The following is a 27,355-nucleotide window of genomic DNA, read 5'->3' as shown; positions in this document are numbered from 1 at the left end:
CGCACCACCATCAAAGAAGAGAGACTTTGCAACCTCTCCATTGCGGATTCCTTTTCTTCCTCCTCCTCCTCCTCCTCCTCCCCCACCACACCACTCTCCCACACCATCACCTACCCCAATAGATGATGATGACAACACCTCAGATGATGCAGGGGGAGGTGCGGACGATCAACCCCTTGGGGACCCTACTCCTACTGGCTCCCCTGCCCCCTGGGATGATTACAGTGTCCCAGATGTCCCTTACACCCCACAAGATGACATTTATGTAGCCTCTTTTGTGTTGCATGTTTGGCTTGTCTGTACTATCCATAGTGCGATGGTCCCCTTGGTCACTGGTGAGCACCTGCTTGCTGACTCAAAGGAAACAATGAATTCACTACCTTCCTTCCTTGATTTGTTTAGTTTTTTCCAAACAGTACATGATTGACCCAAGAACATACTGCGCATGGCGAGCCCTTTTTACATGGGTCTTTGGCTATTGAAAGAATCCTGGCAGCAATATGGTTTCATTCGGTTAATTAAAAAAAAATAAGCTTACCATCCAAGGTCCTGTGCCTTCTCAGCTCCTAGCTGGGTCCCACGGAACAGGAAGCCTCCCTCCCTTCAGCCAATCACAACGCTGCAATGGCAGCGTTGTGATTGGCGGGGACGCCGACCACACAGGCGTCTATGGGGAGGTAATTTCCTCCATGTAGGCTGCATTCAGCCAACATGAAGAAAATGCACAGTGCGTATGATTTGTTTGGTCGGCCCTGGGGCCGACCAACCAGTCCGCACCCTTAGAGTGGGCAAGCCACTCCTCCCCTGCTCTAGAGAAGGAACACCCACCCGCCCGCCCCCAACCAAACCCTTCTGCTTTCTCGCAGTGCGAGAAACAAACATTAAATGGTATTTATTATACCGTTTTATGGTCCTGCTTCTCGTACTGCGAGAAAGCAGTGAGGCAACGCTCCTCTGGTCAGATGGAGGAGCCGCCTCTGGTAGCCTTACTACTTATCCCTGAGAAATCTACGTCGGGTCCAACAACCATGTTTGCCTTGCCCATTTTGGTGCTAGTAATATTAGCATCGTGAGTAACTGCTTGCACTTATGACAAGTGGTATCAGTAGCATTGAGGGAAAAGAATATGCAAATTTCCCTCACCAATCTATCGATATAGTATTCTCCCAGGACAAGTGGTGTAGGTACCTGGGTGCAAATTTTTGTCAATTTGCATTTTCTAGGGCTGCAAACCAGTCTAATTCAGGTGTGCTTAATTCTTGAAAAACCTACTGACCAAGTTACTTACCTTGGTAAAGCTCTTTCGGGGAGATACTCTAACCACAGATTCCTCACCACATGAATATCCCCAGATGCAAGACTGGAGACAGTAAACTCAAAAGCAGAGCTCATGCATGCCAGCAGGTGGCATAGTGAGACTCCATGTCGACTGTATTCTGGTCCGAAGAATTGAGCGGTGCTGCATATTCGCACCACACATACGCGTGGACATCAGTTTCTTTTCCATAAGCCTGTCCACTAATTGAAAGAACTAGAATGCGAATCCCTGAGAAAGAGCATTACCAAAGTAAATAATTTGTTATTCTGATGGATACTTAAATGCTCACACGGCGGACAAGACGGTCACTGATGCCCACACAGGTGCCTGACATATCGAGGAAAGGCACTCCACATGCCAACACAATGGTAGCAGTTATAGACTTGGTTGAATGAGCCCTCAAACCTTCTGGAGGTTGCTTCTTAGCCAACGTGTAGCAGATCTTAAGACAGAGGTCTATCCATCGTGAGATGGTCTATTTCTGCACAGCTTTGCACCAGAGAGCCCCATAAACAGCTGGTTGCCCACCCAAAGGGGCAGATTCCTGCTTTGACTTCTTATGCTTTTTCCCGGACTTACCAGAAGACTCCAAATGTGACTATCTGCCATGGCAACGGGAGCTTCCTTTCGAACTCAACCAATCGTGTCGTGGAGTCTTGTGTCTGGCAATGTAAAAGTTAGCCTTGTGGTCCCGTATGGCCTTTGCGTTAACTGGGTGAAGTTTTGCCAGGTCCTGGAGTTGGGCTCCTACCAGAGGCACCATAAGCAGACTTAACTAGGGTAGATCACAGACATCTGTTAGCAACAGTTCCTACACTATTTAAAACCAGTCTTAGGAGGTGTGATATTTTTGCTTGAACAAAGGATAATTTGGTGAAAAATAGAGGCCAGACTGGCTCCCTAAAAGCCTCTACCCAGATCCAGAATACTTGGAAGCACTGGGAGGTAGGGACTTTTCTTCTGCAATTGTAAATGGGATTCAAGAAGAAAACATGCTAGCGACTGTTCCTCCTATAGTTGCACCCCATATTAATCTGTAGCTCTCTATACCAGGACATTCTACATCGTGATCTTGGGGTGAAGACCTCAGAGGATAGGAGTCACAGCCCTCCTCTGGTGATTCAGTGTTCAAGATACTGCCAATCAGACTCAGTGCTTTTGGAGTCCTGGGCAACCTAGTTCATACATCTGCCCCCCCCTCACCTTGTAGAAGAGGTCCAACTCTTCCTCCTGGGATTGGTTGAAGTTGGTGGTTGCAACTTGACATCCTCCTCTTCACAGCCCGTCTTCCATAGGTCTTGAAGAGATTCAAAATCCTTTTAAGGATTCATCGAAGTCCCTCTTCTTTTGGAGAATCACTGCCATTCTGGCTTCGCAGCATTCCTTATTCATTTCAACCTCGAGCGATCTTTGTTCGGTGTCAAGGATACGTGCATTTTTTCTTTTCGGTGTAGGTGCGTCTTGCTTCAGCTCCTTCTGCTCGTGGCCTCAGTCTCTATTTGGTCTCATAGGCGTCATCCAGCAGTGTTGTTGCACCAAGACTCATGGGGATCTCTTTGTTTTGACTTCCCCATGCTCGTTGAGGGTGCGTCAAGGGTGTCTTCTGGTTCCTCTCGTGTAAAGGCTTTGGCTCATGCCTGCTGTGTTTCTGAAGTGATACCTGTGTAATACCTGTGTGCACTTATTGTATTCTGCTTCTCTCTATGCCTTTTACGATACAACTTCATTTTGGGTTTGTCAACACTCTGACGTCAGACCCTTCCCCTGGTGCCTCCTCGTTTTGCTCTGTGTTTTCTTCATCATCATGGCACAGACTGAGGTCCTGGAGGAAGATTTGCTGCTTGTTATGCATTTGTTTCTTTGCGTAGAGCACCCATCTCTGCTTTTCCCTGGTTCAGAGTGTCTTTGGGTGGAGTTCGACACATGCTCGACTCTGTGGTTTCCGGGCAGACAGACTATGCAGGAAAAAAGAATCTGAAGATGGTGACCATGCACAGAAGCTTCCAGGGTGCACGTCTTATGTCTCTAGGGGACAGGCATGTCACCAAATGGTGCTCAAAGACACTCAAGTATGGGTATGGGGAGAGACGAGAAGAGGAAAATTCCAAACCCAACTACTAGATGAAGAAATAATGTGGAGCAAGTGAATACAGAAAAGATTCACGCTGTAGATCTTGATTATTAGTCTGATCAGAAACAACAGAGATTGGAGAGTTGCTCGTACCGCGACCCAAGATGGCCGCCTGACATCAGAGCTCCGCACCGCAAACTACATTGCGGCGTTAATTTCACCGTTTTCCACATAATGGAGACATCTTCTTGAATCTGATTCCATCCTCCTCACAAGGCTACCTTCATTACCTGCCATGCTTTAGGAATAAGGCACTTTTTCTTCAGGTGACTGATTTTTAGCGGCCGCCATTTTTAATTTTATTTTTTTCAATATTCTCATCACATTTTTGTCATAATGCCCCTGGAACTATTAATTTCTACTCCTTTTTGCTTATTACATCAAAACAGTCTTGGCTAATGCTTATTTCTTTGTTGGAAGACCCACATACTCGCTACAAATTTGTTCTTATGTGGAGTGTCTTTGTTGGAACATTGTTGCGTTATTGGACTAGCCTACTTTCTTGATTACTCTTCTCATGGGTAGAGGTAAAAAGCTATTGCACTCCTCCAAAAATTTTAAATCCAGTGAATCATTGCTGTCCCCTGCTTACTCTGTGCTCTCCTATAGTTCCTCTCAGCCTTCTGAGGCACTTCCACAAACTGCACCCTACAGCTGTGTCGATTTTGGCGTCCAAATCACAACCGCCCTCGACTACCGTCAAGAGAATCAAACATGATCCTCCTTCTCCTCCAAAATCTGTTTCCTCGCTCTCTCTGGAAATGGTCCTGGAGGAAATTTGCGCTTTAAGACCATTTGTTGAAGAAACAAACTCTCACCTGCAGATTTTAAACGACAAATGGTCATCCATGGATTCCTGCCTTTTGGTGGTGGAACAACAAATTACCAATGTACAGGACTCATCCTCCAGAATTTCTTCATTGGAAAGGGAGGTCCTGCAACTAAGGAAATCGGCTAAAGATTTTAAAAATAGGAATCGTTGCAAAAACCTAGCCTGTATGGTCTTCTTGAAGGCCTTGAGGGGGACAACATTTTTCACTGCATTTATCCCACAGCTCTTGGGTCTTCCTACTTCAACCAAATTAAATATTCGAAGAGCGCACAGACTTGGTCCATGCTTGTCCTCCTCATCCACTCCATCTACACCTCGTGGTGTAATCTTGTTTCAATAATTCACAGATCTTCTACAGGTTCTAAATGCGGCTAAGTCCAAGAAGCAGCTAAATTGGCAGGGCACATAATTATTTACTTCTCAAGTCGTTTCTTCAGCTATCGCCAAGCACCAAAGGGAATTTTTGGATCTTCGCCCAGCTCTTCGCTCCTTAGGGGCCCGCTATGGCTTATTTCATCTGTGCCTCTTTAAAGTTACCTTTTTGAACAAAACTTCTACATTTCGAGGACCCTGCAGATCTCAGAAAATTAATTCACCCTCATTCTCCTTCGATGGAGATTGCTGGTTCTCCCCCCCCAAAACTTGACTTTAATGATTCTTCTGTAATGTCTTAAACTGCATTTGCTTTTATTGTAACAGGTTGCACTGCCTTTTTATTCCCATTTACATGATTTTTGTTTCTTTTTCAGGTTTTTTGGGTCCTAATTTTGTACCTACCTCATGTACCTGTCCCACTATCCGTTTTTGTCCCGGTGTGGTTCGCTGCCCTTTGTTAGGTGTGCAATCCCTGTTGTCCGTTCACGCTTCTCATCTTTTCCTTTGTTTCCCCGTAAAAGGTACGTATTACAGTCGTCAATTGACATGTACAGTCCCTTCTTACTCATACTTCTTTTTTCCTTCCCCTCTTTCCTCCTAGGATATCCTTATTCTATATTCTGGCTTTGCCTATTACTTTCCTTATACTCTTTCATTGTTAATTCCATGGTTTTATATGTATGGTTCTTCTTTTCCATTTAGAGTTGTTAAATGGAATGTAAAAGGTTTCATTAATCCTATAAAGAGACAGAATTCTTTCACATTTAGCCTCTTACAATCCTGATTTCGTTTTTTTTTACAAGAACCTCATTTATAAGAATCTGAGGCGCTTAAGCGTAACTGGGTTGGTTCTGTTTTCGTTTCTCCTTCAAGTACAAAGAAAAATTGTGTTATTTTAGTTCATCAAAAATTGAAATGTTCTGTTATTTCACAAGAAATTGATGCTGAAGGCATATGGATCTTAGTCAAATTACTTATTAATAATTTCTCTTTAACTGTTTTTAATATTTATGGTCCGACCCAACCAGATTGCACTTTCTGGCCTGCTATTACTAATAAATGTATGCAATATAAGGATGAATTTTGTTACCCTTGGAGGTGACTAACCAGGTTATGGACCCTTTTATTGATCGCAAATCACATGTACGCTTCATTCCACATAAGTCTCAAATAGTTTCACAACACCATTACACAGACTCATCTTGTAGATGCTTGGAGACTTCGTCACCCAGACCAATCAGAATTTTCCTTTTTCTCTCCTCCACATGGTTCCCTATACCGATTAGATCTTCCTATCCAAACCCTTAGCTCAAAATCTCGTTTAATCTTCAATCAAACCAGTTTTCATTTCAGACCATGCTCCGGTGATTGTTGATTTTGATCTGCTCCGTTCCCGACCCAAATCTTCTAGATGGCTATTTAATAATTTTCTTTTACAGGATGCGGTATTCTCATCTTCTTTCACTTCCTTTGTGGAAGAATTCTTTTCTTTGAATGAAGGTCCTTCTATATATCCTGTTTTACTATAGGACACCTTTAAAGCCACTGTCCATAGTTTTATTATTGATTTTGTTGCTAAGAAAAAGAAACGCAATCTCACTCAGCATAAGGCTCTATTGACCAATATTAAGCGCGTTAATCAATTTTACACTTCCTCATCTAACTCTATCTTGCAGGCGGTTGTTCGTGCTAAATTAGAGTTTAATAAGATTTCTACTGATAATGCTTCATCTATTCTTCTTCGCAGTAGTGCCCGATATTATGGCGGTCGTAATAAAGTTGGATCTTTTTCAGCTAATTATCTCAAATCTAGGAAGGAGAGACAACTGATCGATTCTATTCATTCAGCTGGTGGGAAACATCTTTTTAAAGACCAGGAAATCCTAGATGAATGTACAACTTTTTATAAGAACGTATACACTTCAGAAGCACCTGCATCAAATTTGCTTATTGACTCTTACTTAAGTTCTTTTCCCTCTCTTATCTCCACTAATCTTGACTTCAATTCCCTGGACTCAGGCGTTTCACTTCAAGAAATTGCTAATTCTCTTAACTCATTAAAGAATAATAAGTCCCCCTGGCCCGGATAGTTTCAGTAGAATTTTATTTACATTTTTCACATTGTTTGCTGCCCAAAATATTTAATCTCTTTCAATACTTTTGCTCTACTGGCAAGGAGTGTGGCACTTTTTTAGAAGCCTCTGTCTCATTCATAAAGATGGTAAGGCTCCCAAAAACTTTGTAAAAACTATCGCCCTATCTCCCTGATAAATGTGGATTATAAAATATTTGCTCAGCTCTTGGCACTCAGTCTCGAATAATTATCATCCCATTTAATTGGTCCAGAAAAATGTGGATTTGTCAAGGGCAGATTAACTTCTGATAAATCTCGATTACTCTTTAATGTTCTAAAAAAAGCATCTACTTTATCCGATTCTCTAGCTGCGATATATACCGACACAGAAAAAGCTTTTGATAAGAGTGGAATGGTCTTTTTTATTCAAATCTCTTCGTTGGCATGGTTTTGGCTCTAAATTCATTTCCCTAGTTTCTTTACTTTATACGGCACAGACTGCCTTCACTATAGTCCACGGTCTAGTTTCAAATCGTTTTTTACTTCATCGGGGTGTTAGACAGGGCTGCCCACTATCTCCTCTTTTTATTCTTTCCCTTGAACCTTTTTTAGCTCGCTTTCACAACAATACTTCTATCTCTGGTTTCTTAAATAGAAATCAACACCTGAAGCTCTCTGCTTACGCAGATATTTTACTCTTTATTTCTAATCCAGACATTTCTATTTACCCATTATTACAAGAATTTTGAGATGTTTCGGCAGTATCCGGTTATAAAATTAACTGGGATAAAACGGACATTCTTCCTATAACTAAATTTTGTTCTAAATATCTCTTTGACCCAGATTTCATTGGAATAGTTCCAAAATTACATATCTAGGGTTATGGTTTACCAACTCTATCTCGGAGTCGATTAAAATAAATATGAAGGAAGTTCTCGAAAGGATCTCAGCACTGCTTTCCTCCTGGAACCCTCTTTTTCCTCTTGGTGGGGACGTCTAGACACTTAAGATGATGATCACTCCTATTATGCTATATATTCTTTCAATGATTCCGGTTGATATTCCTTCTATTTCAAAAAACTTGACTCTTCTCTACAAATTTCTATGGAACAATAAAAAACCCAGAATCTCTATCTCACCTTAGACAATCAAAACTCATAGGTGGGGTACATTTTATAAACTTTAGATTTTATCATAAAGCACTTTGCCTTAGACAAGCTTCTTACTGGCTTCAAGCCAATACTTCCTTTTTCATGACTTGATGGGTAAGTATCGAGCGCCGTCTTTGTTCCCCTTTTTCTTTCCAGGAGGTTCTGGCTTTTACGGCAAAAACTAATCTCACTTCTCTTCCATTATTCAAACACACTTTCTCATTACTGAGGCCTTAGTGTCAACCAAAGAATATTTCGCGGAATACGTTTTTACGCTCTCCTATTTGGCATAACCGTACTCTTACCATTAATAATAGACCTATATTTTGGGGTTCCTGGAGATCTAGAGGTATCGTTTGGATTCAGGATATCTTTAATGGCGCTTCTCCTTTTCCCCAATTCCAAACCAACGTCAAATGTCCTCGTTCATTCCTACACAAGTTCTCATTGCTTATGGAAGCCATTTTGGAAGCTTTTTACTCCCTTCCTTCTGAGAATTGCCCATCTATCCAAGATCCACTTCTTAAAATTCTATCAGTGTCCCCAAGGGCCTCCCTCATCTACAAATATCTCAATTCAACTGCCCCAGAACGTTCTACGACTAAAATGGAACTTGCCTGGGAGACTGATATTGGTTGTGACTGGAGCACTGACTTTTGGAGCAAGATTTGGTCTTGATCGTTGAAAATATCTACATCTGCCTCTACTAATCAATCTATGTTCTTTCTCTATCACAGACTTTATTTTACTCCCATTTCCATTGCCTTACACACTAAACAAATCTTGCTGGTCCTGTGACCATCCCTTAGCTGACCTTTATCACCTTCTGTTTTCATGTCCTCCTGTAGCTTCCTTTTGGTCTCAAATTTGGCCTTGGATTTTACCATTTTTTAATCTAACCATTCCCCTATCGAATGCCCTCATGTTCATGGGTAGTTTATCAGAATCACTTGATCCATCACCTCATGAAAGTGGGCTGTTTGACCTTAGGTTAGCTTTAGATTTTCAACAAATCACACTTAATTGGAAATGCTCAAATAAGCTCACAGTCATATCCTGGTGGAATACTGTATGCCATTATCATAGATTGGACATTGCTTTTGCCTCCTGTTGTAACCCTCAGATAAATAGAGATCTATTTTGGTTACCCCTGACTGTTTATTGAAATAACATCTCCCTCATAACCGGTCAGAAAATGTTCAACATCCATCAGTTTTTTCTTTCTTTGCCTTCTTTCTTCTGTTTTATTACCCTTCACATTGTGAATGTTCATGGAAAATAGGTGAACTGTATTTATTCTAATTAGTATTTTTGCCAGTTTTATCTTGAACTGTAAAGCTTATCTTATATATCCCCTTTTCCTTCCTTCCCCCTTCTCCATTCCCTTGTATTTCCTTGCATATGTCCATTATTATAAATTGTTATATTCTGCCCTATGTTGTATGATGAAATTCTCTCAATAAAGCTTCTAAAACTTAAAGAAACAGATCTAACAGACTGAAGCCATGCTGTCATCATCTGCCATGAGGGCATCATTCTATAAGTTAGAGACTATTCTGCCAAGTGTCAGTAGAGCGGAGGTATTCTGTTGATGAAAGCCTTGCCTTGAATTCTGGTACATTTTCTTTAGAAGAACACTGCCCGATCTCGTTTTCAAGAAGAGAATGGGGAGGCTGGGGGGGGGGGGGGTAAGGGGTATATGAGGTTGCAAGGCACATTCCTCTTCCTCACACAGGCGCATGTTGGACTGCGAGTAGCAATGCAGAACATTATTATCCATTATTATGCAAAACTTCACCATTATGTGCTGTAAGCACAAATGGCAAGCTTCCTTACAGATGAAGTCTGCTGGACTCAGGATTCCCACATGTATGCATGTACATTATCTCTGGAATTTCCGGTTTGGCAACACAGGGGCCAGAACAAAATGTAAGGGATTTTACCGACAACTTCGGACCAAGGGTTACTACTGGTGTACAAGTTAGCATATGGTACATTTTGGAGGGATGAACCTTTTTTTCTCCTAAAAATCTCAGTATAAAAAAAACTTCTGTTGGAAACCGGACTATATACAGGGAGTAGAGAGGCAAGGGACACACGGTTTTTAGCTACTGCTCCCAGTGAAGGGTTTAAGGTGGGGTGTACCTTGGCAGAATATTTCTAAAGTGTCAAAAAGAATTGGTTAAAGTCTCATTTGAATGAGCAGAGGGCGTTTACACAGTGATTCTACCTCAGAAAAAAGGCACCTTTAGGTTACCTTCCTACACTCTATACCCTAACTCCACTTCCAAAAGATACATTAAGCTCTGGGAGGACAGATTTGAGACTTCTGTTGGCACAATGTGCATATGTTCCCCTCAAGTGCAATCCGAGGGAGTGGGAGGTGTTCAAATGGCAAGCATGTCTGACTCATGATAGCAGGGGTGAAATATCCTCACACCTCTTAGGAGACAGGCTAAGGTCTAAAAAGGATTAGTGAAGCCCTGGTGCAGATTCCTAGGTAGAAGGTGCCTTCCATTAGTCATCACATCCTACTATTTAAACTTTCACCAAATTTTGAGGTTACTATTTAATGCATTGCACAAGCATGAGAAACACAGATGATTTCAATGACCAAGCCCTTGAAATATCTACACAGAGAGTAAAAGGAACATGCGACAAGTCCCTACAAAAAGTAATAATTCTCTTTTCCTGAGGCAGGTGGTGAACCTGTAAAGACGAACAGCATCAAAACACAACAACAGCTTGGATTCATCTAATGTTTTTGGTACAGTAATGATAGTTAAAATCTGCTTAGGGGCCGGGGGCTCTCGTGGTTAAGCTTGGACAATCCTCATACCAAATACAATCAAACGTTTTCTGTTGCAAACAATTCCAGGGTATTGTTAGGCAGAACTGCTGGGGGTGGGAAGGGCTGACTCGGTACGGAAGCAGGATTCATGGTGCCAGCGCCAACTGGTGAGAGAGGAGTCTGATACCAACTACTTTGGTGAAAGGCAATGCTATACATGAAATTTACGCAGACTACATTGTAGCCTGGGACATACATCAGAGTCTTCAATGCGCTCCATTCCTGAAATCCAGGACTGTAATCCAGAAGCTAAAGGCAGAATAAGGGTAAAAGAGAGAAGCGGATGTGTGAATGAACATATATGCATGCCTAAAACCTTAATTTTGTTTCTGGAATTGTAAAACCAACATCAGAAAAGCACAATGCCATCACAACGGACAAAATGGACCGGAAGTGTAGCCAGGTTAGTATGAAAGGCATAAAGGTTCACTTAGTTACTGATAAAATGCACTTGGCTGCAGTGTCTACTATGCATAAAGAAAAGGGACGGGGTAGGACCTCTACAAAATGACTGTTTTCAAAACCTCAGAACTTGCAGCATATTAAGCACTGCAGTACTACAGGGTAAGCAGAAAATCGCTGACAAGCAGAAGGCCATCAAGCTAGCTCAAGAGGCTAAAGCTCGCTCTGCGGAGATGAGTTTGTAACTTGAAAGCCATAGGTGTCTTAAGCAGCACGTCATACGCAACCGGTTATCCTTCAGAGATCAATACATCAACAGCCAGTGAGTAGAGTTCTAGTAACCTCTACAATTAACAGCACTATCCAACTATATAATCTGCAACAAACACAGCCATACTGAAAATAGAAGTTATCATCAATAATGTAACCCCTGTAGTTTAAATGGCAGCTCAAGCAAGTTCTTAACCAGGAATCTCTGTTCAAGAATAAGAGAGTGGCCTGAAGCAAGATGATATAAAAAATAAAAAAAATTGAACGCAATGAATATACCGGTTTTCTGGGATCTTCCACCTCCCGAATACTGAGGTTTTCAAGAGGAATTATGCCTCTGGGCTCTTTGTCCTGTGGAGAGATTAAATACACACTTAAGTGACCAGAACAGGGAGCTCACAGTGAAACTTGTTTACGATGTCCAGTATAGCTCATCGCAATACTTTTAAACTGGGACTCACCGTGGTGTATTCAAAGTAGTACAAACAGTTATCAGTCAGGATGAACCAGCGTCGCTTCCAGGTTTTCACCCGTCCACCTGCAAGAGAGCCCGAGGTGGGGTAGAGTTCAGTAAGACAGACTGACAGATGAACCTTCTGCTAGCCCAACAGATGTCGGCCAACAAGTAAATTTTAAGATTTTAAAATGTGGCGCTAATGAAATCAAGTGAGTTACTAGAAAAGGTTAGAGCTTGTCATGAACAGGATAGGGGTTGTGCAAGCTTCACTTGCACAGCACAGCCAGTGTTCTTCGAGCATGAACATAAAGACCCCTGCCCAATGACCACCTCCCAGTACACAAGCAAACCTCTTTCGTCACCGGCAGAGCTATTTTGTTGCTTCACTGCCACGATGCAACTTGTAATGTCCCTAGTGCTAACCAGTACACGTCCTATAAAAGCTCTATGCTAGAAAATCGGTGCAAAAGGGCAACCAATGCCTGGGTTTTCCGACAGACTCTCATGATTATTATGTAAAGGCCACTAAAGTACAGAAAATGTTTTCTAACAATTGTTGCAAAGCTTGAAGCTCATGTAGATTTAAATGCTATGCATTATGCCGCCATATAGTGATCAGAACATCTTGTTTACTGCAACCGAAAGGTTAGGAGTGAAGACTATAAGCATAATCAAAATAACAGGATGCCATCGACCTGCTAACCACTATGCCGCACACTTGACAATTTTCAGATTATCTTTTTTTCAGATCACGTCATAAATGAAGTGCTGCGTGTAACATTAAGAACCAACAATTTCGTTTGCCACCCTCCTTTCCATTGGGGGAGTTAGGAGGCTTGTAGGGATTACAGTGGTAGCAGATTCTGTAAAGCAGACAGACCCACTGCTGTCCCGTGCTCCAGGACTATCGATAAGAGTAGTGTTCAATGAATGCGTGCAAGGAAGACAGAGTAGCCACTGTGTCCACGCCTAATAAGGAAACTAAACAAAAGTCAAATGTACGTGTTTCTTCCCAGGTGGTGTGAACTTCTGGTCTGAAGTAAATGTGTTGTGTTCCAATGAGGAAGAAAACTGTATTCACTGAATCCAAGAGGCAATACTTCTAAGACTACACATGGGTAGTGTTCATAGATAAATCATTCGGTCTTCCTACTCACGGTCTAATTATGTAATGAGTGAGAGAAATAGAAATTGAGAGAGAGTGACAGACGAAGAGAGGTGCTTGAGAAGAGGCTGAGCCTTAAAAATAAAAAGTGTGTATAACTAATGCACTTAAAATGGGGCTACCCTCATTTAAAACACCCTGCTGAGACTTTATTTTTTACAGAAGTTTAAAGGTTTGATTAAATAGACCTTCGTGCAATAGTGACAGGCGTATAATACAAATCATAAATGATGTGCACTGCATATACAGTAATTTGCTTTAAAAAGGTACACAGAATTATAATAAATAGGACTGTCACATGACAGACAGCGTATCCTACATAGACGCTGTAAATGGTGTCTCTGCTTACACCATAATACAAAACGCTTCCACTTTACAGCACTAACAGTTATTGTAGCATCCTCCTTGTCTCTTAGAAAATTAAAGTGCATCTCTGTGGGGGATCCAAGTATCCAAACTACATATTTGAGTGTATCGTGCATTCAAATGTACCTCCCTGGATTATGGGCAAGGGTCCAACTGTGGTGTTGTAGTTATGTGCTAGCCAGTTCATGGGGTCCTATGACATCCTCATCAAATGTAAACATGATGGTCTGGCCCTTGTTGGCTTAATAAAGTTCTCATGCTGCATAGACTGCTCTTCTAGTTGAATAAATATAGGAATAATAAAAAAGTCCACAATAACTTTTCCACAATGCATTGATCTTTGGCGAAAAATAAGGGCACGTAGTCTGTTCAAGCTCTGCTTGTATGTTGCGGAAAACACATCGACTCCCTTGCTTGTGGATGTGGCACAAAAACGATCTGATCCAACTCTCACTAGTAAATGTGGTCGAGGCAAGATGTGTGACATTACTGTGATCTCCTGGCTAATAATAAGCAAAGAAGTGCGACTAGTTCTGGCTGAAAATGTCTGAGCACGGTAGAAAAGGAACTGACCCTAAATGCAAGTGTAAATTAAACGCCATGGGCGAGTTGCTGGTTATAAATTTAACCGCTTTGCCTAAAACTGGTTTGTTCATAACCTGAATTAAACATCGCTCACTGATCAGGTCCCTTTCTTTCCCAATTGCAGTCGGGCTCCGAACCAGACGATGGACAACAAATGTGTGGCATTAAGGGATTCCCGTCAATATAATAAATCGTTATGCCCAGACGGAACTCCAACCTCTCATTCTTATAAACCAGATGCTACACCGAGCGTGACCACTAGATGGCAGGCAAAATGCACTTTGAGTCGCCAGCGCTCCACGCCACAAGTGAGACGGCAATGGAAAGTGGTCTCTGAGGTGAATAAGGAATTGCCACTTTGCCAGCTTTCTGGGATCTTCCGTGCCATGCTCCTCCCAAAAAAATTTCACCACCTTCCCTCGCGGACAATAATGAATGGCAGATTAACGCTGTAGCGGAAGGAAGTATATCACCTAAATTGACATCAGCGAGGTACTGGTCTAATCTGTGCAGCACGCGAGGGTGCAGTGAAGTGAGCCGCAGGGACACTCTCTCCCTGCTTGCATAACATTATTACTTTTAGAATTCCTCTCTGAAGCGTGTTTTATGTAATAGGGCGTGTGTGTCCCAAAGATGCGCACCCAGAATACCCTTCCCCCATACACTGCGCCACCCACAAATCTCGACCGTAGTTTGTAGCCACAACCATTGCCACCGTCAGGTGGCTACAGAGCTCTGTGACGCGCCTCCTCCCTGGCCCACAATCTCCAACTCGCTGCCTTTGACGAGGCCGGGAAGAGAAGCATCCGCTCAGGGGCGCAGGACCCTTCACTGATGCGGGTGACTGATCTGATGCCCCCCCTACTCTGGTAAGAGACAGCAAACAGCACACATGAATAGTGGTAAAGTGCTTCCAAGCTACCACTTCTTCCATACACCACATACAGCTTCCTTCAAAGCACCCTTCCTGACTCGCAGGGCCCCGGACAAGGCGGTCTTTGTAGCCTCTGATCAACTCGGACATCTACCAAGAAAGCTCACTCTTGAACCTGCATGTACTCCCTGTTGCTACTGTGCCCGGTCCACGATCCTCTCCTGATGGACCCACAGCGCGCACCCCTGCCCCTCCCCCTCCCCCCTGTGGATCCAAAGCCCCTCCCACGGACCCACGGCCCTTCCAAGCCTCACCCGGTGAACTCACGGACCCCCCCACCCGGATCCACAGCCCTCTCCTCCTGATGGGGCCACAGCTCTCCACCTGCTGGACCCACTGCCCTGCTGAAGCACCTCAACGATAGAAGGTGAATAATGTCGCGATTACTTCAATCAGCACCCCGACATCCCGCCCTGCCATTCCTGCAGCTCTTCCAATCAGCACCACGACAGGCTCATTACCATCCCATCTTTGATCCAGCTTAGATCATGTGATGGAAGCCCACGAAAAGCTTCCAAACTTCAGTGCACTATTCAGATGTCAATGAAAGAAATACATTTTGTTTTAAGTCAAGGGTCTAAAAGTGATGGATGCCTCCCTCTACATGCCCCCAACCCCCAGCGCCAAGGAGGACATTGAAAGGGAAGACTATCGCCCACTGGAAAAGGAAGCATGTTAGTCCACTGACGCCCATTTCTAGGCGCAGACAGCTGAGGGCAAGTGAAGCGCGAAGCTCTACCTACCTCCTGGGGAGTTATTGTGAGCAGGTGGGAGAGGTATTATCATCAGCAGCAAAAGCGTACACAGGTGGGGGAGCAGAGAAAAGGAGGGGAGGGGGCAGGCGGTAGGGGAGGGGTGAGAAGCAAAGAGTGAGGAGAGAGAAAGAGAGAAGGGGAAAAAAACAAGTTACATCAACATAAGGCGGAAAAAAACAAGGTACATTCAAAAGATATGGCGCAGACTGGACCGTCCTCTGCACAGTGCATTAACCAGTCGAAGGCTAGCGTTTAGGACAAGTGGGGGATTACGGGACAGTCCAGCCCCTCTTTAAAGCCACCAGAGACGGGGCAGGTGGATGGCAAACTCCGACCCACCTCCGAATCATTTCCTGGGCCTCAGTATCTGTCCAAATCGCCAACTCTCTTAAACACCAGCCTACCTTTGCCATTAACATTCTTACAGTTCCAGAAACACAAAATGCAAGCAGTGCAGATACAGAGGCCGAGCAGATCTCGGAAGCTAGCATGCAAGAAAACATCTGGATTAGTTCAAAGAGCCACAAAAGAATTGCATACAGGAAAAGGAACACATCCTCCCCTCCGGCCGGGCCGCTGGGAGCAGCGCCGGGCTTTGAAGCCCGAAGGCAAGCACGCATTCCTCGCTGTGCAGCGGTTCTTGCATAATAACACCCCCAGTTACAGCTACGAGGAGGGGCTCCGTCAGAATGGGCCAGTAGGAGGTTCAGGGTTACGCTCCATCGTTACTGGACACCACTTGATGAAAGCGTCAAAATATAAGCAGAGTTATTACTCTGGCTCGCTCGTCACGCCTTTCAAAGGCCGCTTTAAGAACCAGAATACTATACTTCTGAGGTGCTGCATGGCCCCTCTTGCCTAAGGCACTGGGAAATGTCAGTTTAAGGTGTGCAGGACCAGGCTTGAAAAGTGCAAGGGACCCCAATGAATCCTCCCGGAGACTTGGACGGCGGAACTGTGCTCCGTGTTAGACTCACAGGTTCACACAACTCGAGTCTCCCGGTGGTCTTACACCCATGTATCCCAGTCCATTTAGGAGCAGGCAATGGCACTCTCTCCACCAGTACGTATAGGAGCAGGTTACATATGCACTCGCCCACAATGTCAAAGTAGTCCAAACCAACCAATACAGAGCTTAATACTCAGCCGTTTCATTTTCAGAGCATGAGCTGGTCACTTCCCAACTGATCCCACCACCACATCCCAGCTTTGCCAACCAATTGTCTTTTTACCTGTCCAAAGGCCTTTACATTCAGATCTAGCATTGATCGCCTGTAAGCCCCACACCATTTCAAACAGGTCTAGATCACAAATCTCACTTGCAATCCACACATTAACTGCCCTCCCACCAATTTTGCTGACATTCTGCAGGAGTAGACTTGAAAAGGTCACCATCACTGCTTAAATTAAGAGCTAGGACAAGTGGACTCGCCCCGGCATTACAAACAGGTAAATATCAACTTTGAATGGCCTGCATGCTCCTATTGTCACCACCATTCCATAGAGGCACTGTGAACACCATCTTTGCCCATCAGTCCAAACATGTGATGTAAGATATTTCCCTTAGTACTGTTATTTTCAATGAACCTAAAAAACAAACAAAAAAAAAAAAACACTGGAGGCCCGAGGGAAAAGCTGAGAAGGGACATAGTCTAAATATCTCATTAATGCCAGGGCCAGAAGGCCCACAGTTACAGGCTGCAACTATGCGATCAAGATGGGTATCACATGTGCCCAGATGCCAAAAGAAATCCTTAACCCTCCCTCCAAAGGTTACCACATTCTGCCCGAGGTCCTCACCCAGCTTGAGGAGCCAGCCCTCTCGGTCAGGGTTGAAGAACGTGTGGGTTAAATCATTTCCATCATCTTCTGGGATCTTGAATGGTTCATTCCTGATGCTATCATACAAGTTCTAGAAAAGAGGAGGAAAAACCTGAGTCATTGCAGAAGAACAGATTAATGTAACACTCCGATGTGTCAAACAGAATTGTGTCAGTAAACAACTAATCACCTCTTATTGTGCTGTTTATCATGCTTAATCCGTGATTCATTCTATTAATCACTACCCTATCAGTTATTGTTCCAATATTCTAACACCACCAGCAAAGAGAACAGACCGACTGCTCTGCTTTTTCAATTTAGATCTGGTTTGATAGTGGTGTTATCTGCAAGATGTTATTACCAAGTCTTTAAAATAAATAGAGCAGGCTTATGCTCCACCCATAGGAGTATTAGTGTCTCACGTCATGCTGTTGTAGGGCTCTCTGTGCTGCAGAGTCTGGATTTAGGGAAAAAAAAAACTCGGGAGTCATATAGTTGGATTAAGGTAGTACGGGGAAAACTACTGTTGGAGCCGGCCTCGTGGCGTGGTCCTGTTCCTCCTCGCTCAGCTGCACGAGGTCCCATGCACCTCGGGGCCCCTCCATCTTGGATTACACGTCACTCCACGTGACCACCTCCGTGACCCTGCGCTACCCGACCTCGGTCCCAGCGAGGCCCGACATCGAGGCGCCCACCCCTGGCCCGGGGGATACCACGTGAGCCCTTTCCACTCCCGGCGGAGGGCAGTATCGATGGGACCCCCAACCGTCCTTCCTCACCTAGGTTCGACCGCCTCACAGCTCTCTGGGGCCTGGCGCCTCTCCTGCTGGGCGTCTGGCCGCGCCCTACCCGGCCTCTCCGCCCTCCTGGGCGCAAGGGTCCGGACATCAAAGGGCTCACGACCTATATCTGGGGCGACTCGACAACAAGAGGACAGTTGTATCCTGGAGTCAAGAGCCCTGCTGATCGGATCGCGGCTGACCCTACGGAGAAAGACTCTGCCTGAAACTACCTGCTGAGCCCTGCTGACGACGTCGCGGCTCCATCGTGCTTACAAGACCTTCACGAACCCTTGGGGCCCTGCTGACGCAGTCGCGGCCCGACCTTGTTGCAACAGACCATCAGAGCCCAGCTGACCTCGTCGCGGCTCGACCGAAGCGGACCTGCTACCGGAGCCCTGCTGACTGTCGCGGCTCGATCCAAGCGGAACTACCACCTGAGCCCTGCAGACGCCGTCACGGCTCTCCACGTCCGAGCCGCTCCGAGGCCAGCACCCAAGGTCTGGCGCAGAGCCTCCCCGTACCTGACCGGTACCAAGACTGTCCCGCTACCCTATCCCTCCAAGAACATGGAGACTCTTACCGGATCACTTGATCCCATTGTAAATATTGAAACGTACTCCTTTTATATAAAGAACCAAGATAAGCAACTGATATGGAGTCCTGTGTGGTGGTGTTACTGGGACTAGTACGATTATAGGAGAAGGACCTCTCCTCGGAGGCTTCTCAGCGGCGCTCGGCTATAACTTGGCGGTAGGAAGGTGCCGGAGTAGTCCCTCCGACTCCCCGGTGGTCCTCCCTCCAACATTTGGTGGCCAGCGACGGGATCCGAGCCAGACGCAATCGTACAAGCAAGTAACGCACCCACTACCTAACCATGGACGGTCAAGAAGCAACCGTGGCCGCAACCTTCCAGCTGGAAAAGCTGGAGGAATACACCCACAAAGAACTAAAACAATTCTGCAAAGACAAAGGGATCCCAACCACAGGATTGGGCACCAAGGAAGAAATGCAGAAAGCCCTGAAAGCCTGGGCCGAAGCCGAGGCCACTCCACCCCGCACCGAAGGGACCTTGGCCCGGGACGAAAACCTACCGACCATAACCCCGACAGATGGGGGGCAAGGCATCCCCGAAGCCCACCTATCCCACGAAGAAATACGAGAACGGGAGAGGGTCCGGGCACACGAAATGGACCTCGCACGACTCCGGCTGGATGGCGAGCTCCAGCTAGCGGAGAAGAAAATAGCCCTGGAACAACTACGGCTGCAAGAGGAAATCGAGGAGAAGAAACGGCATCGGGAGCTCGAAGAGAGACGGCTGACCCTCGAGCACGAGAGGAGCCTCAAAGAACTCGAACTGAAATCCAAAACGGGGGAGACCAGCACCCCCGGGGCCCGGGACGCCCTGCCCCTGACCGAGCCAAAAGTTCATATCCCCAAGGATGTCGTCAAAGAGTACTACAAGAACGACGACATCCAGTGGTTCCGAGCCTACGAGGTAGCCATGATCTCCCATCGGGTACCCCGGAAGGAATGGGGTGCCGGCCTGTGGGGGGAGGTTCCTCAGCGAGGGCCGTGATACCCTGCTGCAACTCCCCGACGCAGAAATGACCTACGATCACATGAAGGAAGCCCTACTCACCCGCTACGGACTATCCGCCGAGATGTACCGGCAGCGCTTCCGGGACTGCAAGAAGCTCCCCGGTACCACCTGGGTCGAGTACGTGGACTTCTTCAGCCGGGCTTTTGAAGGGTGGATAAAAGGAAGCAAGGTCACCTCGTACAATGAGCTGTTCGACCTCATTGTCTGGGAGCACCTCGCCAACAACTGCTTTGTAGAACTAAGGCAACACCTCCTGGACAGTAAGTTGACCGAGCCCCGGAAGCTCGCCGCGGAAGCAGACCGATGGGTCAACACCCGGGTCCCCCGGAACCCCGTGGGGGACTACCAACGGAGTACCATGGGACCCCCTCTCCAGCGGGGCGGAGGAGGGGGGTCCCACCGCAGCCGAGACTTCCCGACTGGACCGCCCAGAAGCCCGCCACGAGGCCAAGCCGCCAACCCCACGTCCCCGACCATGGGCCGAAGGGGGACCCCCATCGCCGACCGGGACCCCGACCAACCGTAACCTGCTTCGGATGCCAGCAGACCGGCCACTATGCGAGCGACCCGGCATGCCCGGTGAACCGACGAAACGGGACCGCTGGGCCCCCTCCCCGACAAATAGCCGCCGCTGCCCTGGGGGAAGGAGGAGAAGGGGAGGAAAACCGCGAGGACAGGTCCCCCGAGTGGGAACCGGCTGTCATGTCGCTCGTCTGCCTGGGCTCCCGAGAAATGGTGCCCCGAGCGGCCATCCCCAGCAACACCCAGAAGTACCAGCAGTGGGTCACCATCAACGGACAACGGGCCGAAGCCCTCCGAGACACTGGGGCTAGCGTGACTGCTGTCCGCTGCCACCTGGTGACCCCCGAACAAATCCTGCCCCATGTCCTATGCCCGGTCCGGACTGCGGACAACACCGAAAGTATGTGCCGGATGGCCAGGATCCCCTTCGAGTGGGGAGGAGTGTCCGGCACCCTAAAAGTGACTGTCCGCGACGACGCACCCGTGGACTGCCTCCTGGGGAATGACCTAGAGAGCTCCCCCTGGGCCCAGGTGGAGCGCCGAGAGCATCTGGGGATGCTAGGGCTGCCTGAGTGGGCCTGCGCCACCACCCGGTCCATGACCGCCCAACCCGCCGCTGCCGCGGCCACCGACCAGCCTACGGGCCCAGAACTATCACCCTCCTCCGGCACGGAGGAACCCGACGATGAGGCCGGGCCATCCGAACTGTCTCCCGACGAGGCCGCCTCCCTCAGCGAGATCCCCGAGCTGGCTCAGTGGCGCCACGATGGGGGCCCCACCCGCGAACAATTCCAGCAGGAACAGAAGGCCTGCCCGTCCCTCGAGGGGGCCCGACAGCAAGCGGCCGCCCAGGCCTCGGGGGACCCCACGGGAACCCACTGGGTCTATTGGGACAATGACTTACTATACAGCGAGTAGAAAGTCGCCGAGCTGGGAGCCGGCCGAGTGTTGGTGGTTCCCCTCCGGTTCCGGGAGTTCCTCCTGAACCTGGCGCATGACGTGCCCCTCGCCGGACACCTCGGGAGGGACAAGACTTACAGCCGTCTAGTGACCCATTTCTATTGGCCCCGGATGCGGAGAGACGTGGACCACCACTGCCGGTCCTGCCAGACCTGCCAGGCTAGCGGGAAGACTGGGGGTCGAGTGAAAGCCCCCCTCCAACCCTTTCCAGCCGTCCACACCCCGTTCGAGCGAGTGGGGATCAACATCGTGGGGCCCCTCGACCCCCGAACCGCCCTGGGACACCGCTTCATCCTGGTACTGGTCGACCACGCCACCCGGAGGCCATCCCACTCCGCACCGTGACAGCTCCAGTGGTGGGCCGGGCCCTGATGGGCATCTTCTCCAGGGTGGGGTTCCCCCGAGAAGTGGTGAGCGACAGGGGTACGAACTTTATTTCAAAGTACATGAAATCCCTCTGGCAACAATGTGGGGTCACCTACAGATTCACTACCCCTTACCACCCCCAGGGGAACGGACTGGTCGAGCGGTTCAACAGGACCCTAAAAGGGATGATCCAAGGTCTGGAAGAGCCCCTGCGGAGGAGTTGGGATGTCCTGCTGCCCTGTCTCCTGTTCGCCTATCGAGAGGTACCGCAGAAATCCCTGGGCTTCAGCCCCTTCGAGCTGTTGTATGGGCACCCCGTCCGAGGGCCCCTCAGCCTGGTCAAGGAGGGCTGGGAGACGAACGTCCAAGATGCCCCCCCCGACGTCTACCGGTACCTCCTGACCCTGCGGAACCAGACTCGGAAGTTCCAGGCCCTGGCAGAAGCCAACCTCGAAGCCAGCCAAGAAGACATGAAGCGCTGGTATGACGCAAACGCCTCGACCATCGAGTTTGAGCCAGGCCAGCAAGTCTGGGTCATGTCACCCGTGGACCCCTGCGCCCTGCAGGACAAATGGACCGGGCCCTTCAAGGTGGTTGAGAGGAAGAGCCCCGTCACCTACTTAGTCGACATGGAGTCCCCGAGGAACCCCCTCCGGGTCCTACACGCCAACCGGCTCAAGCCCCACTTTGCCCGAACTGAACTAAGCCTGCTGCTGGCTACTGATGATGGGGGCGAAAGCGACTCCGAGCCCCTGCCCGACCTCCTGGGGTCCTCGAGCCAAGACGGTTCCTTAGAGGGAGTCCACCTCTCCGACACGCTGACCCCAGAACAGCGCCATGACTGCCGGAGGCTGCTGCAACCCTTCGCTGCCCTCTTCTCTCTCACGCCCGGGGTGACCCCCTGGTGCGTACTCGACGTGGACACCGGGGACAGCCCCCCTGTGCGACATCGCGCCTACAGGGTACCCGACCGGGTCCGGGCCTGCATACAGACCGAGGTCACCAAGATGCTCGCCCTCGGAGTCATTGAGCCCTCCGACAGCCCGTGGGCCAGCCCGGTGGTCTTGGTGCCGAAGGCCGCCGCCCCCGGTACTTCTCCGGAACTCCGATTTTGTGTAGACTACCGGGGCCTGAACGCAGTCACCAAGACAGACGCCCACCCCCTGCCCCGGGCAGACGAGCTGATCGATCGCTTAGGGGCCGCCCGCTACCTAAGCACCTTTGATCTCACCGCTGGGTACTGGCAGATCAAGCTCACTCCCGGCGCCCAGGAACGATCCGCCTTTTCCACCCCCGATGGGCACTACCACTTTCGGGTAATGCCCTTCGGTATGAAGAACGCCCCAGCAACCTTTCAGAGACTGGTAAACAAAGTCCTGGCCGGGCTAGAGACCTTCAGCGCGGCCTACCTAGACGACATTGCGGTCTTCAGCGACCATTGGGGGGCGCACTTGGGACACCTCGGCAAAGTCCTGGCCGCTCTCCAAAAGGCCGGGCTCACAATTAAGGCCAGCAAATGCCAGATCGGTCAAGGATCTGTGACTTATCTGGGCCACCAGGTGGGGAGTGGTCAGGTAGCGCCCCTCCAGTTGAAGGTCGATGCCATCCGGGCGTGGGAGCCCCCCCGCAACACAGACCGCTGTCCGGGCCTTCTTAGGCCTCACAGGCTACTACCGGCGATTCATTAAGGATTATGGCAGCATTGTGGGGCCCCTTACGGAGCTCACGTCCAAGAAACAGCCCAAGGTGGTGCACTGGACGCCCCGCTGCCAGACCGCTTTTGAAGCCCTCAAGGCGGCCATGTGTGCTGCCCCGGTGCTACAGGCCCCCGACTACAGCAAGGAATTTGTGGTGCAGACCGACGCATCCGAGTACGGGGTCGGGGCGGTCCTCTCCCAGATGGACGCCGAGGGCCTCGACCGACCTGTGGCCTTTATCAGCCGCCGACTGCTGCCTCGAGAACAGAGGTGGAGCACCATCGAGCGGGAGGCCTTCGCTGTGGTATGGGCTCTCAAGAAGCTCCGGCCCTACCTTTTCGGCACCCACTTCAGGGTCCAGACTGACCACCGGCCCTTGCGGTGGCTTATGCAAATGCGGGGCGAGAACCCCAAACTGTTGCGATGGTCCATCTCGTTGCAAGGGATGGACTTCACCGTGGAGCACCGGCCCGGCAACGACCACGCCAATGCTGACGGCCTGTCCAGATTCTTCCGCCTCGGCGAGTAGAACCCCCAAGAAGATGGGTGACTCTCCCTGCCTTCAGCTGGGGGGGGGGGGGGGAAACGAGTGTTGGAGCCGGCCTCGTGGCGTGGTCCTGTTCCTCCTCGCTCAGCTGCACGAGGTCCCATGCACCTCGGGCCCCTCCATCTTGGATTACACGCCACTCCACGTGACCACCTCCGTGACCCTGCGCTACCCGACCTCGGTCCCAGCGAGGCCCGACATCGAGGCAGCCACCCCTGGCCCGGGGGATACCACGTGAGCCCTTTCCACTCCCGGCGGAGGGCAGTATCGATGGGACCCCCGACCGTCCTTCCACACCTAGGTGCGACCGCCTCACAGCTCTCTGGGGCCTGGCGCCTCTCCTGCTGGGCGTCTGGCCGCGCCCTACCCGGCCTCTCCGCCCTCCTGGGCGCAAGGGTCCGGACATCAAAGGGCTCACGACCTATATCCGGGGCGACTCGACAACAAGAGGACAGTTGTATCCTGGAGTCAAGAGCCCTGCTGATCGGATCGCGGCTGACCCTACGGAGAAAGACTCTGCCTGAAACTACCTGCTGAGCCCTGCTGACGACGTCGCGGCTCCATCGTGCTTACAAGACCTTCACGAACCCTTGGGGCCCTGCTGACGCAGTCGCGGCCCGACCTTGTTGCAACAGACCATCAGAGCCCAGCTGACCTCGTCGCGGCTCGACCGAAGCGGACCTGCTACCGGAGCCCTGCTGACTGTGTCGCGGCTCGATCCAAGCGGAACTACCACCTGAGCCCTGCAGACGCCGTCGCGGCTCTCCACGTCCGAGCCGCTCTGAGGCCAGCACCCAAGGTCTGGCGCAGAGCCTCCCCGTACCTGACCGGTACCAAGACTGTCCCGCTACCCTATCCCTCCAAGAACATTGAGACTCTTACCGGATCACTCGATCCCATTGTAAATATTGAAACGTACTCCTTTTATATAAAGAACCAAGATAAGCAACTGATACGGAGTCCTGTGTGGTGGTGTTACTGGGACTAGTACGATTATAGGAGAAGGACCTCTCCTCGGAGGCTTCTCAGCGGCGCTCGGCTATAACTTGGCGGTAGGAAGGTGCCGGAGTAGTCCCTCCGACTCCCCGGTGGTCCTCCCTCCAACAACTACCTTGGGGAGGATTTTGGGATTTGTCCTGTGGAATACCCAGTCTTTATGAACCAGTATAAAAGGCACTTGTATATCACTAATGCAGCATAAAGAAATAAGCACCAGAAAAGCTACCTTCCAGGAAAGAAACTGTCACAGGAAGGTAATGGCTCAAATGACCCTCTAACCACTAGAATGCGGAAAAGGGAGGAATGTTGCCTGTTCTGCATGAGTGCTGCTATTGCTGCTAAATGTAGTTGTACAGTAGTATTGTTCAACCTGTCAGTCTTAGGGTGGTCATCCCCCAATCTTTTTGCTTTTTAGCTCCACGTTTTGCTGAATCATTTTGTGGACCTTAGGACTGAGCGCTTTACTACTGCTAATCAGAGCTAAAGTGCATGTGCTTCGTCCGATAACATGTGTAATTGGTGTATACCTGACAGACCTATTTAATTTACTTGCAAGTCCTTGTAAGGTGGTATACAATACACCCAGGGCCTGCAAGTTAAATGCTTCTAGTGGGCTGCAGCACTGATTGTACCACCCACAGAAATAGTCTTTCAAACCCGTCAGGAATGCCACTGCAGTGCTTGTGTGTGTAGTTTACTGCCACTTCAACTTGGCATTTAAAACTACTTGCCAAGCCTTAAACTCCACTTTTATTACATATGTCACCCCTAATAAAGTGCTATGTAAGTAAATGATAGAACATGTACTCATGTTTTGCAAAGGCCTACTACTCTTACAGGTTAGCATTGGGAATTCCTTAATACACCTTTAAGCTGTAATTCTCGATTAGAGAGGAACAGCTTTTTCTTGTTTCATAGGTTTGGAATGGCATTGATAAATCCTACTTACTGGTGAAGATGGATTTAACATTACTATTTTAGAAATGCCACTTTTAGAAAGTGGACATTTCTCTGCACTTACTGCTCTGTGTGCTTGACAGTCTGTCTCCAATATACGTCTGGGGAGGGTGACAGCTACACTTTGTGCATTTCCTCCAGACAGCCACAACACAGGAAGGATAGGTGTCTCTTAGTACCCATCTACATACATCTGCATTCTGATGGCCTTGCCTGGGCAGGATGGAAGGGAGTGGCTAACACTTCACTTGAATAGGTAGTGTCCTGTCCCCACACAAAGGGCTGATTTACCCCACATCGATAGCCCAGCAGACAGGACTGGGCTGAAAGGGGGACCTGTGCACTACAGAGAGCTGCTTTGAAGTCACCCCCACATCAAAGGAACTATAAGTACTGAGCCTGACCCACTACAATCAGACACTTCTGGATCATAAACTGAAGCTCTGTCAGAAGACTGCTGTGCTGCCTAAATAACTCATCTCATGACTGTAGACTTGGAAGGCCTACTTTTCTCTTGTGTTGCCTTGCTACCTGCTGATCTTCTACTCTGCCTTCCCTCCAAGTGATCTCCAAGGGCTGGTTGGCTTGCCTCCTGTTGCATGAGACTCAGAGATAACAAAGTCTCTACATCTGCTTCTGTGCCTGGCTCAATGGAAGCGGCCCAGATACTTGAAACATGGATTTCGACGCATCTCTGTATGCGTGTAAAAGAATCGGCGCATTGACCCAGTTGCGGTAGTGAAACTGTCACATTGGAACCAGTACTTTGCCTCCAGAAATCAACGCATTAGACATCGTATCACCATAGCTTGGTGAAATTGACGCATCCCCTCGACTGCATGGCAGAATCTAGCGCATCGCTCGACGCCTCTCGACTCTAGCACCCGTCTTCAGAACTGATGCATCACGTTCACTGCGTGGAGAAGGTCAACACATCTCAATGCTTGCGACCAAGAAAGGTACTTTATTCACCGGGGCTTGTATCCTGTAGTCGGCCTGCGCTTCTGCGAGGTCGGGTTACACTTTCCCGGTCCAGCACGACCTAAAGGAACCTTTAAGTACTTGCTCCCAAGTGCTTCACTGCATTTATTCTTTCAAAATCTTTACACATTGCCTCTTTAAGGTAGACTGACTGCTCTGTGCCAAGCTACCGGAGAGTGAGCACAGGTTATTGTTTTGTGTGCAACTAGCTTACCCTGACTAGGATTGTGGCTTCTGCTTGGACAGGGTGCATACATTTGCCAACCCGAAGCCCAATTTCTAACAAGTATTCGTTTATTATGCCTCTTGTAAATTAATTAATGCTATCCTGAACAGGGGTAAGAGGATCTATGTATTTTGCGATACAATAGTAGACAAACCTCTTCTACCTGGCAGCCTAGCAAGCTGATATCTATTAGACTCCTTGAGCTTAAATAGCCAAAGTTTAAGACTTCAG

General features: G+C 48.5%; 1 protein-coding gene across 2 annotated transcripts in view; it reads right to left on the bottom strand.

Annotated features, from left to right (window-relative positions):
* The window catches only part of CYTH2 (cytohesin 2), a 222,662-nt gene that overhangs the window by 17,143 nt on the left and 178,164 nt on the right, over positions 1–27,355 (bottom strand). The window contains exons 8-11 of one of the 2 annotated variants that reach the window (XM_085616448.1): positions 17,466–17,578; positions 11,866–11,944; positions 11,684–11,755; positions 10,315–10,981 (exon numbers count right to left, since the gene is read on the bottom strand). In XM_085616448.1, coding sequence (XP_085472574.1) covers positions 10,730–10,981; positions 11,684–11,755; positions 11,866–11,944; positions 17,466–17,578 — 516 coding nt within the window. In that variant the 3' untranslated portion in view covers positions 10,315–10,729. Of the gene's footprint in view, positions 1–10,314; positions 10,982–11,683; positions 11,756–11,865; positions 11,945–17,465; positions 17,579–27,355 lie in introns of those variants that run through there. The other variant, XM_085616447.1, reaches the window with a different exon arrangement.

Source organism: Triturus cristatus, chromosome 7, assembly GCF_964204655.1.
Source record: "Triturus cristatus chromosome 7, aTriCri1.1, whole genome shotgun sequence".
Classification (NCBI taxonomy): Eukaryota; Metazoa; Chordata; class Amphibia; order Caudata; family Salamandridae; genus Triturus; species Triturus cristatus.
This window is presented reverse-complemented; position numbering and strand designations above follow the sequence as displayed.